Here is a 12,980-nt window from a genome sequence, read left to right on the forward strand (position 1 = left end):
TAAAGTAATAAGATAACAGCATTAGTAAAGTTCTTCACTGATTCTATTCATCATCCAAATTTTATCAGGATAAAGAGCTTTGAACAACTAAAAGCTTTTCCCTATGTATCTGAGCCATATGATTATAAGGAATATTATAGGTACATTTACAAGCTATAAAATTCTATGCTTTTTCGGTAATCGTCAGTTTATAAAGACGCGACTACATTAGTAAAAAAATAAACTTTCAAATTTTGCAGGACTTGTGGCCTCTACGGACATTGGCTCCTGGTAATAACCTATGTGTCTCTTACCTCTCCTCAAGCAGGATATCTAACTATATCATTTACAGCTACATAGTAACACAAATAGTAAATTCTGATATGCCCTGAATCTTGATTACCTACATTCTACAAAAGAAGAGTGTGTCACATACTTTCCACGACATCGTTAATCACACATTTTACGTTATGTAGGTGAACTTATTTTTTATTAGAACACTTGAGTGCTCGATCTATTTACAAACAATTTATACTACTAGATCCTCATTGCCTATATTTCTTAATTTGAAATTTATTTTTTATTACCAAAAAATGTCTTTAAATGTGAAGAGCATATTTATTCAACCTAGGAAATTGCACTATCGCGTTATTCTGACTTATAATCACAAATAATAAAATGTGTTTACACCTACAAAAATTGAGTGCTACATAAAACTTTTACTAAGATATAAAACTGTACGAATACAAACGAGTTCGATGACATAATTCAGCCTATTTGTCAGTGTAGTGCATCGTCCGACTATAACAGAAAAAAATCGTTTTCCTGTATTGACTCACTGCTTCCGTGACATCAAAACAATTGGGTTTTCTAATTTTTTTAGCTTCATATATCTACTATTAATGTTCTCCCAAAAAACTCTTTTACCTCGTCCACAAACAAGTCGAGCCGCTTATAGTGTGTAAGTAGGTAGACAATGCTTATACTCTATTAATACCATTAGGCATGTCGCAAGAAGCTTTATTTTTGGACGACGTAATAATAGAATTGTAATAAATGACACGCATACAGCTATTAGGTACATTTATCCATGATGTTTTATTTATTGATAACACGGTCTTATTGTTAGTGGCGGCGCATTAGGTAAATAAATAAGTATTTTTCTGGACTTGATCTAAGAATGGTTTAGGCTAAGCTTTCCCAATCGTGAAACTTCCTTCCGAGATTGTAACGAAAGTCACATGTGTCTATAATTATCTTCTGGGCATCATCAATCAATCACCTGGGAGGTGGCGGGCGGGCGGCGGTCGCGGCGGGCGGGCAGCGGTGGGCGGGGCGAGCACCTGCAGCACGCGCCTGCGCTGCTTACCCCGCGCCAGTCTGTGCGCGCGCCTCGACGTGCGACCGCGGCCTCCGCACACCCGTCATTTAACGCGTCACCATGCCTCTGTTTTCCGAACACATTGCGAATATGTATTACGGGTCATCGTCGCCGTACACTGGATTACCTTACAGTTACAGCAGCAGTTCAGTGCCCTCTCTTGGATCGTCTTACAGTGCTCCTTACCTCAATCCTGGAAGCAGTTACAGCGGTCATTCGTCTTTAGGTAGTTACTCTCGTGCACCGTTGTCCTCAAGATGGATAACCAGTTCCGGAAGAAATTATTCACCTATGCTTACAACAATTTCCGAAAGAGGATCTGCAAGCCCTATAAGAATAAATAGCCCGCGAAGAATAGCGATTTCTTCAAGAACATACGGTACTCCAACTTACACGCCACGGCCTGTAAACATAAACACAGCTGACATAGATGTGTCTAGAGACAGATACAGAAATAGAGTAGAGCCTTCTAAACCGGAAGCTCCTACACCGGAGCCTCCTAAGCCGGAACCTTCGAAACCAGATACTTCGAAAGCAGATGCTCCTAAGCCACCAGAGACAGAAGATGAAAATGGACCATTTATGCCTCGAGTTGATGGAAAGCCAGAAACTGGAATAGATTCCTCTCCAGGTATACAGAGGAGTACTATAAAACGTGGAAGAACTGTTGTGCGACTTTACACAGTAAAAAGGAATTCTCCTCGTAAGCCCGCTGATGAGTTACAGTCAGCAGATAGTACACAAAATCAAGAAACAGAAACAAATATAGTCGAAGATGCCAAAATAGAAGAAAAAGAAAACTTAAAATGGAGAGAAAAACTATCGGATGACTTAATGTATAAAGATAAAAGAGAAAAGAAAACTTTGGGTGCAAAGTTAGTAGAAAAATTCCACGTTGGTGAGCGGGAAACTGAATCGCCAACTAGAGTTAAAAAGAAAGAAACAGATGTGTCCCAAAGTTTACCGGCAACGCCATTAGATCATCTTAATGTAACTGAAAATAAATTTTCGGATAGACGATGTTCTATGGAACTTTTGGCAGAACAAGCTAATTTATTAGATTCATTAATTAGAGGCGAAAATCTAAGTACAGCAACATTGGATTTGAGTAAAGTAGGCGTCGTTACTGAAGGCAAAACTAAAAATGAAACGCGTGGGTCTGTTAAACGCCGAAGTCAAGAGAACTCGCAGAACCCCTTAAAAACTACGAAATCCGACCACTCTTTACATAATACTTTAAATTCTTACAAAGATGTTAGAGACCCAAGAAGCAATTCAAAAAGACGTAGTATTAAAAAGTCATCATCAGGAAGTTGTCTTCGTAGATTGGATTCCATTACTGAGTTTCCAAAGGAAATAATAAACGTAGATTTGCCCGCAATTGAAGAAAAAGAAACCAGATTGCCAGAAAAGCAAGAAAATATCGCGCAAAAACCGAAACCTAAATTAAAAACAAAAATTACAACTTCTGTTGAAGTTTCTTCTGCGCCCCTTAGTCCACTTAAATTTAAGGTTGAAAATATAACGGTAGAGGAAAAACCAAAAATACAAAAGAAAGAAATCATATACAGTAGTGAAGTTGTAGAAATTTCCTTGAAAAGTCCTAAAATACCACAAAAAGTTACTGAGGAAAACAAAGAAATCAGTAATATCAAGAAAAAGATAAACGTTGGAAATATTGTAGAGTCACCTGAACCTGAAGATGGTAACTTTTGGAATAAAATAGGCAAAAGGGAAACTGTTTACTTAATGAAGAGGAAACAAAATTTGGAGGAGGTTAAAGAAAAGAATAAAAGAGCATTGTTTTGGTTCCCTGAAGAAGAAGAGGAGAAAGCTATTACAGAACATTTGGAAACAGATCCTGCTAAAAGTTTAGAATCTAATTCAAATGCAGATATTACAATTGCTGGTGCAAATGCTAAATTAGATTCAAACTTGTCAGATGAACCCATTATACAAAACAAAAGTGAAGATTTAGCTACAGCGCATGAAAATATTTTACCTTTCCTCCCCAAACCAGAATGTATTGAAGAAACAAAAGTAGTAAAAGAAAGTAATGTTCCAAACGATTCAGAGGCGCAAAATAAAGCTAATGTTGATAAAGGTGTTCCTACAATAATTCCAGAAGTTAAACCATTTGTAATTAAAGAAACAAATGTTGATGTTGCTAAAGAAAGTAGAGAAGATAGCAAAGAAGTAAGAATCTGCCCCGAATGCAAGAAAATTGGTAAAAGTGCGTCTTTAGAGTCTGTAGACGAGAACAAAGTGAAAAAGCAAAGCCAAAAGAAGACGAAATCGGAGAAAGCTAAGAAAATTGTAAAGTCAAGTAAAAGCTCGGATACGAAACCGCCAACGCCATTGTTGCCAAAACCTAGTACACAGACAAATGTATTTAAAAAACCAGAGTCTCCAACAGTCACACAAGGCGTTATTCAAACTAAACTTTCGCAGCAAAGTGAAAGTAAAATGGTGGATGAAAAGAAAGAAGTTATTAAAGATTCTTGTGTTGTCTCTCCTAAAATTGAAGCTGAAGTTGAAATACTTGCACAGTCACCAGTTAATAAGCCTGAGGAATCAACCAAACAAACTAAGGATTCAAGCGGTGAGCTGCAACAGAAAAAAGTCGCTGACGTACCTCCCAGTGACAAATTAGCAACTCCTAAGACAACTTTGATCTCAACTGACACCTCAAATATCTTAGAACAAAAAGATGTTAAATACAATAAGCCAGCCGTTTGTGATAATAGTAATATTCCTCAAGTTGATAAGACTGATGCTAAAGTTTTAAATACCTCCACCAATCCCCCAGTTGAAAATAAAGAAACGCTATCAAATAATGTGCCTATTTCAGCTATAAATAATGCTACTGATAAAACAGTCGTTTCCAAAGCTACCAATTTAAATAACAACAATAAATTACAAGTGAAAAGTTCACCTGAATCTAAGTCAAAACCAATTGCACAAGTTAAGAATGATAAGACTGATGAAAGAGTTATAAAACAAACTATAACACCTCTTATGAATGAACAACCATCGACATCTTCAGGGGCAACAACTTCTAAGCCAGCGATATTGGGAATAAATTCACCCAACGTTGTTTTACAGAAAACCGCTAGTAGTTCAAACGATTGTAACTCGCTTGAAATCACGAAACCTAATGATCTTGATACAAAAGAAGTGATCTTATCACTAGACATTCCAAACAAAGAAATCGAAGTTAAAATTGAATTAGCAGTACCGATTGAGGCTAAGACAGGAGAGGAAAATAAGGCTGAAAACATTATCCAAAAAGACGCACTACCAGAAACATCGCAAGAAGTTATGCCAACGGTTTCAAAATCGCCGAAAAAACCAGTAAAGGAAGAAAAGGCTGCGAGGCCTTTAATAGCGACTCCACGTCCATTACAAAAGAAAGCTCCTCAAGTAATACACTCGTCAGACTCATCAGACACCTCTTCAGAGGAAGAGTCCTCGGATGAAGAAGACGATGAAACGGATGCCAGTGAAGATTCCGCGGAATTCTACGAATGTGATAACAATACTGATGGTAGGACCTCCACGGGTTCTAATGACTCCGGCTTCGATTCTTCAGCCCCTGCGTCCCCCGCTACATTTTCACAAATCAAAAAAGGTAAACCAGTCTAAGTAAAATTACGGGTATTTATAGGACGGATGTTTTCGGTTTAGGTAAAAATCATAACACTTGTCAGTGACCCCATAAACTAATTTTCCACTAATACAAAAGAAACTGCACGTTAGCTTCTGCACGGCTTTAAGCAAAGTTGTAGTTAACATGAATGCACAAATGTAAAAAGAAATCTTTACCAGCCTAGAGCCACGCGACAATGGTAATTTGTTTTAGACTGCGATGTTAACTGCCACCGAAAGTGTGAAAAATTGACAGCGAATTTGTGCGGCGTGAACCAGCGTCTGTTGGTGGAAGCCTTGGCATCGAGAACTGCATCTAGAAAAGGTGGGTGTATTGTCAAATCCGAACATATGTACGTGTGCCCGCGGTGATATCACAGATGTTTTTGTTATCAGAAGAACAGAACATACGAATAGGTTCGAACGTCATTGCTACGTCAGACGTTTCGCCCAAAATAAAGTTATTTTATTGGCTGGCTTCGAAACGTCTGTTACAATTATTATTAGGTATTAGAAACGTTTTAACATGGTTACGATACAGAAAAATTTAAGTCAACTCTTGTATGCTATTAAAATACAACATGAAAACTAACTTTGATAAAATTCATGACGACTTTTCTAAAGTGTTTGAAAAATATGGGGGTTAAAAGTATTCCTACTTAATCCCAGAAATTAATTTCTAAATGACGTATATTTAAAACGCTTAACGTATTGTGCGTATTTGTTTATGTTCAGTGGAACATGGCGGCGTGGGCGAGAGATGTGACTGTCTGGACACTCGCCAATCATTTGCTCACCTGTACAAAATTAATGGAACCAATTGCAGCTGCAATTAACATAAAGAGGGGCTTGACATAGTATTCTAATTTTATAGATTTACATTTACTTTGTCCAATGTTTAGTACCTATGTTTTTCTTGCAATTTTTGTTTTCATCAGTAAAAGATGACATACTTGATCAAAAATGATTTATTAATTAGATTGAACATCTCTTGTTTATCTTCACTAGGAATAATATATTTAGTATTAATTTTCTCCATCTGTAGACGGAAGTACAGCGAAGGGCATGATAATTTTATCAATCATCGACGCAGTGTACGATGATGGATGCCAGCGTGTGCCCGCCTCTCGTGACTAACGGATCAATGGTTACTTCGATCGTCAATATTTGGCCACTCTTCAAACGTCACTGCATGTATTTTTATTTCCAACCGACAGCCTGTGGCCTTTTGTCAAGTTTTATGATTAACACAACTGGCCGCAAAAGCTTGTGATAGAAATTATCTAAGTTTGTATGGTAAAAATAAAAATATGCAGTTTCTAGAAATGATTATTTTTGCATGAAAGTATTATATTTATTTTTATGTTTTTATGTAAGTTTTTATTGTATCAGCACAACACCTTGTGGCGTTTCTATTTTCTTCTTGTCATTACACAAAGTAATAATAATTATTTACGCATAACTTTAATTACACTATTAAATAAGTATTATAATCATAACTCATTCAATTTTACGAGGCATTTAAATGATATATGCCTTCAAAAATAAACATCTGATAGCCAAAAGTTGTTTACAAACTTAATGTGTGACAAATATTTTCAAGTTGAGAATTAGGTCAGAGAATTTTAGAGTAAATATTTTTTGTGCCCTATTTTCGAGATTTTTTATCTATTTGTCATTGAATTATCGATGTGGTCAGCGAAGTATTACCATAGACTAACTTATGAGTGTTATCCAGGTGGCATTTGATTGTGATTGGTCCATGCAGGTGGCGACGCGCCGGGCACGTCGGGCGCTGCGCCGGCGCACTCCAATAACACCGACATCTCGGAACAGGAGCTCGGTGAGACTCACTACTGTAAAATATCAAATATATCTGTTTGTAGTGTCTGTGTATAGGTATTTTGTGAATGTTATTTTTCAACCAGATTAGAGAACATCTTTGGGTGTATGGTGTAGTTCCAACTAAATATTGCTTGCAGCTACTAACACAGTTACCGTAGTATAGCCAGACACATTCTCATTAAATGTTAAGAAATAAAAATATAAGTGTTCGGAAACTTCTAAGGAAAGAAGAATTTGATGTCTTGGCACACAGCTCGAGTTATTTACAAGTGATTGTATATGTGTACGTTGGTTTGATCAAGAATCATCACTGGTGTAGGTCAGAACAATACCTGTCAGATTCACTACATGCGAATGGAGTGAACTTTATCTCGAGGAAGACGGATGACAATAAACACGGACGTTGGCACATTTGGCAAAAAAATCTTATAACATTTTGAACACGCCTATAAATATCTGCGCAGAAGCCGGCAGGACTTTCGCTGAAAACACAGTGCAGGCACACGGCCTACTTCGAGCAGGGTTCCGCGTTCCAGCCGCTCCGAATAAATTATGCAATACAGACTAAATTATATCACTTCTTATATAAATTAATATATTTACCGGTTGACAAATACTTTAAGCAACTATACTAAATCTTCGAGTTACAAAACTATGCGGACGAAAATAACCTGCTGAAAGACTGGATGACTGAGATAAAGTCTTCAAACATAAAAACCGCATGAGTTTTATGAGAAAGAAAAACGTAAATTACGAATTTTACACGATTTTCCGTGAATCTAATGGCTAAACAGGAAAATTCAAAACCAAGAAACGCGGAGATGTATACTGATAATTTATGTCCAATCAACCGAAACTTGCCAAGTTCGGACACCTCAAAAGGAACATTAATTACACATGCGATGAGTTACGAGAATAAGTACCTGTCTTCTGAAAATAATACCAAGAATAACATTGTTTTCAACTTTTCGATTTCCTTAAATAAATTGTTTTCTTTTTTAATTAAAATCTCATGTGTTTAACGAAACGTTCTAATCCTAAGAGATTCGAAAGCTCAAATCTTATAATTGAGTATATTGAAGACTTAACAGTCTTTTTCAATTAATAAACGTAGTTTTTGAAAACATTTAAAATGTACCAAAAACTGTAAACCAAATGTACCACAAACTGTACTAAAAGTTTATAAACAGCGCGATCACTTATCAATTACTATTGCCCTTTTTATCTAGGTTAAAAAGCAATTAAATACGCGATAAATCTCTCAAAATCTACTAGAAAATTTTCCCGAAAACATATTCAATAAATTGTAATCAATTTACGAGAAAAACTTCTCGATAAATATTTTTTACAAAAACATTTACAAAGATATTAAGATGTTAAAATTATTGACTGTTGCAAGTGTTGTTGCTACTAAGATACAATATATTACTTTTTTAATTCTACGAGCGGTTCGGTTGGCAAAGAAATTGGGCTATCACTTTAAGGTTGAAGATCATTCCCGCGTCGTAGAACAGGGTTGATTTTCCCTCGAAAAATGTTTTGACAGCTACTGATATCAACCTTATCGATATCATATTAACAAAATCGGTTGTGCTCTTTCTTGACCGAGCAGACACAACAAACAGAGTTGGTTGGTAGGTTTATAATGTTCACGAGTAAGGCCTATAATTCCTTTAATTCCTGAAATTAGTTAACAGATTTTTTTTATTTTTAAACAGTCGAAAAACAAGCTAATCATTCCGGTGAAACAATTGTGATTGTTCTCAGCCGAATTACTTTTGGAACGTATTATTGGGTTTTCCTGTAGGATATTCTTAGTAGACATTTCGAGATTGGAGTTGTGCCCGCTAAACATGCAATAGGCTTGCCCCATATTGCAGACAAGTTGGTATAATTTATCCCGACTACACTTTGCCTTTTTGTCTCCATTGGACATGTGTTACTTAGAAGAACACCTTTATTAATTGCGTGCACCTGTAGGTAATTGCGGGAAAAATTTAGTCTGAAATATTTCTAGTAGATAGTAACTAGTAAAATTTTACTGCCACAATCGTTGGGTACATTAACTGCAAACGTAAACAAATAAAATTTTACGACTTCGTGATCGAGCTTTAGTCAAGACCTGCTGTCATCGTCATGACCGAAATCAATTGACTAGTGCAATGAACTATCCGGAGGTATTTTGTAACCTATCAAATCTATATCATCAATCTTGCGTAGGATTGTTTTCAACTTTTCTATTTCTTACTTCCAGAACTTTCCTAAAATGGTTTATCATTTCGTATAAAGTGTGAAATAAAAATGAAGCCGCCGATCCCGTGATAGCTCCAGAATTAGATTGACCTTGATATTGCTTCGTCTCAGCAAATATTTTTAGCGTCGCTCACGATCTCATACGAGGTGAAAGAGAATTAATATATCGCACATGTTTCAATTATGTCATACTACTATGCAGCGTAAACACCCATGAACTTGATAATGTTGCGAAACCAACGACCCCAGCGCTCGCTTATATATAAACATTGCAGGAATGAGGATTCGGCGTGATTATGTAAATAAGACTTACGCGGCGTCGAAAATATAAACATTTCAACACTGTAAACTATGAATCAATGCGCAAAAACAAAAACGCTAAAATCTTATGAAGAATAAAAGAGAAATTTCATAGCAGACATACCGATTACAATTACTTACTGACAATAAAGTTACGAAAACCAAAGTAAAACTAATATTTGAGAACTTGGATTAAGGAATAAGGAATCAAATTTGGATGATGTTTCACAAGGTGATAAGGCAATAAATAAGCAGAGTCACGGTGACGGGCGTCGCACTTGAGAGTGTCACTGATAACATCGGTCTAAGGGGCTTCTGCAAAGGATGTTTACAGATGTGTATCACGATGTGGTAAATGCCAACACGCCCGTGCCAATATTTTACTGCATTAACATAGCATCATGACAGATCTATAAAATACTCCCTCTTTTTCTGTGTCTTTCTTTGAGATGCAAAGTTGGGCCATTTTCTAATCAAATTAAGGTTTTTGTTATTCAAATTGTTTGTTCGTCTTTTCTGTCAAGGGATAACTTCATGGGAAGAGATCCGGTCCATTTGTCCTTCGAATTTATTATTATAGATGGAAAATATTAGGGGGTTAATATTATACTGTACTGTTAAATACAATACTGAAATCGAAATACAGGCATACAAAGTTATTTTTTAATATTAGATATTTTTTAAGATCCCTGCTGAGAATAGCTCTTCCCCTTCCAAACCGCGCTGTCTTTTGAAAATATAAGAAAATTCAAAAAACTTTTTCGAAGCGTCAATTTTGTTTTCTTATTAGTCTGTGATTAAGATTGTTACTGTGTCTTGTTTTATTACGCCAGTATTTTTATGTTTAAACCAGATAGGTATCGAACTTTCTTCGCATTCTAAACCATTGCAGCTCAAATCAGAGTCTACTTTTAACATCGGGAACACACGATTTCGTAACTGCGCCAAATAGCAAGTGCTTGAGACTATTATATTTATTTTTTATTAAATGTACACATTCAAAAATATTTCAAGTTTATTTTAATTTCTTATGCCAATGTTAGAGAAAATATTTATTTTCCACAGAGCAATCCACTGCCTACGATATCTTCAAGAAAACTGGTCGGTTCACACCGCCTGCGCGGTCCATCCCTCGCTTCAGGAAGTACACCGTTGAGGACTTCCAATTCATCAAAGTGCTGGGAAAAGGCAGCTTCGGAAAGGTGAGCTAATTGTTTTTTTCTCTAGTAGGTCGTACTTAATGTCTATATTTAATCCGCTTAAAACGTCAACGTCACAGCCGTGGTAATTGGAAAGTCTGTGGTCTGTTTGCAATTATCATTGTTTTCTGCCGTTGACCCAAATCTGGCTCGCATCAGGCAAGTGCCAGATTTCTGACGTGGTGTTCCGAGGTTTAAAAATGGATCAATATATCACAACAATCAAAAAGATCATCTCGCTTTCAGATAATATCAGACTCGTAAAGTTCAAACGAGCTTTTGATTCTATAAAATATTACAATAATAAACTTGCAAACACCTGTCTTGTTAATGACCCTGCAAGAAGCAGATTCACCGCACCTAATACTCACTTATTACTAAGAAAAAGTAAATATATTTTGTAAAACCAAGGTGTATACGAATTCTCCGTACGAAAATAAACGAAAACTGAAACAAGGGATTTTGCCAAGAGAAAAAACAGCTCTCACATACATAGATAAGCCGATATGTACACACGAACAATTTTCAGCGCACGTCGGTGTGATGCTGAAAGACGTAGCTATTAATATATCTATATGACAAACAAAATGTTAACTGCAAAAATAATACGGCCATTAATTTATAAAAAAGCAATGACACTTTATTAAATGAAGTGAGAAGTCGGCGAGGTAATTTGAATTGACTTTTCCTAACGACTCAATTCCCGATATTCTTCCGGATTGCTAAATACAAATGGTGTGTTTTCTTTAGACTTGCGTAATGCGGAAAGTTCTTTTAGATTATAGTGATATCATTCTTATATAAGATGGCATCTTGGCAAGTTTTACTGTCTATGCCATTTTTTGACAAGCGATTATGTAACCAGATTATGCGGTAGGAATTTTGCGAGAATATTTTTACGAGGTTAATAACAAATTAGCCCTGAAAATATTAATGCTGGAGATGATCGAAACTTTAAGCTTTCTTTTATAATTTCCATTTTAAGGTTTCATTGCTCTATTATTTTCTTGTCATTTCTCGTAAGTTTCATTCATTCTAATGGACCCAAGCTTTAAGGTTTTTGAAATAAGCTAGATAAGCCTAGATAAAAACTCTAAAGCACAATCGCGAAAAAGAAATATTTGGTAATTTAGTCTCTAAAACATCGAAAATCATAATTTAAATGTCAAATTCAATCATTCGGCTGTTGATAACAATATATTTAATTTTCCCTAGTTATTAATGTAAAAGCAGTTTTAATAGGCCTTAACGAGTGAAATAAAAAGAGAGCCCGTGTGATAGTTATATTCACACAGCTTAAGGCACTTTGCGCTATATATCTTTTCTCACATGACAACATCTTAATGACCTACTTCCATTACAAATCGTCGGTGAGATGTCAATCAACTCATATCCGTTATTTTTAAATGCCATTGAGGTACATTTTCGTAAATACTTGGTACTTCGTCCTTCAGTATCTTTCAGTTCATCTCATATTGTCAAATTTCGTGACGTCGTAAATGTTGTACACCGAAACTGTGTCAAAGTGTGAGGAAATCAAATATAAATAGCATTTACTACCTGAGAACTCATGAGATGTGAGTTGACGGAATGAAACTAAGTAGGTCAACTAATATCACTTCATGTGCGTCCAAACTACGGCTGGGCACAGTGGATGAAAATTATAAATCAAAACTAGAAAACCAAACAAACGTCTGAGCGTTTTTCATCAGACTTTTAAAAGAGGAAGATTCTCAATTCGTCAGTACATTTTTCGTTGTCTAAGAAGTCCGAAGACTTTTTTGTTGATACTTTTTTCATTTAACGTGAAATAGCTTCTCATGAAAAATCACCACGTTTGGCTTAAAAAAATATGTAATTCTTCTAATATATAAAATTCCCGTGTCACGATGTTAGTTACCGTACTCCTCCGAAACGGTTCGAACGATTTTTATGAAATTTTGTATACATATTGGGTAGGTCTGAGAATAGAACAACATCTATTTTTCATACCCCTAAGCGATAAGAGTTGCTCACACTAAAAAAAAATGTTTTATTTTTTGGACGAAATTGTTTGATTTTATTTTTTTTATAATTCGGCATGAAAAATACATACAACTAGAAAAAAAATAATTCGCAAAACAACGTTTGCTGGGTCAGCTAGTATAATATAAAAGTTTAATGATATGCATGACACTGACGTCACGTCTGGTGACGTCCCAAGCAGGTAGACTTCAAACGCCATTGAGCTAGCGAGCTGTTAAAATATTAGGTGTCTCGTTGAATTTGACAAGTGGCGATGTAATGCTATTAATTTCTCAGTTCCTCGCATTCAAAAGTGTGAGTCGAAAAGCGTCGGTATCATAGATAATACATATAATACTGGTATAGATGAG

The 12,980-nt window shown here is 35.8% G+C and overlaps 1 protein-coding gene across 6 annotated transcripts in view; it reads left to right on the forward strand.

Moving 5' to 3' along the window:
* LOC113495060 (putative protein kinase C delta type homolog) overlaps window positions 1–12,980 on the forward strand; it is a 38,939-nt gene that overhangs the window by 15,830 nt on the left and 10,129 nt on the right. For 4 of the 6 annotated variants that reach the window (XM_026873646.1, XM_026873650.1, XM_026873647.1 and 1 more), the window contains exons 5-7: window positions 5,223–5,333; window positions 6,777–6,851; window positions 10,472–10,608. In XM_026873646.1, the coding sequence (XP_026729447.1) occupies window positions 5,223–5,333; window positions 6,777–6,851; window positions 10,472–10,608 (323 nt within the window). Of the gene's footprint in view, window positions 1–1,336; window positions 4,992–5,222; window positions 5,334–6,776; window positions 6,852–10,471; window positions 10,609–12,980 lie in introns of those variants that run through there. The other 2 variants (XM_026873644.1, XM_026873645.1) reach the window with 2 other exon arrangements.

Source organism: Trichoplusia ni, chromosome 6 (genome assembly GCF_003590095.1).
Source record: "Trichoplusia ni isolate ovarian cell line Hi5 chromosome 6, tn1, whole genome shotgun sequence".
Taxonomy (NCBI): Eukaryota; Metazoa; Arthropoda; class Insecta; order Lepidoptera; family Noctuidae; genus Trichoplusia; species Trichoplusia ni.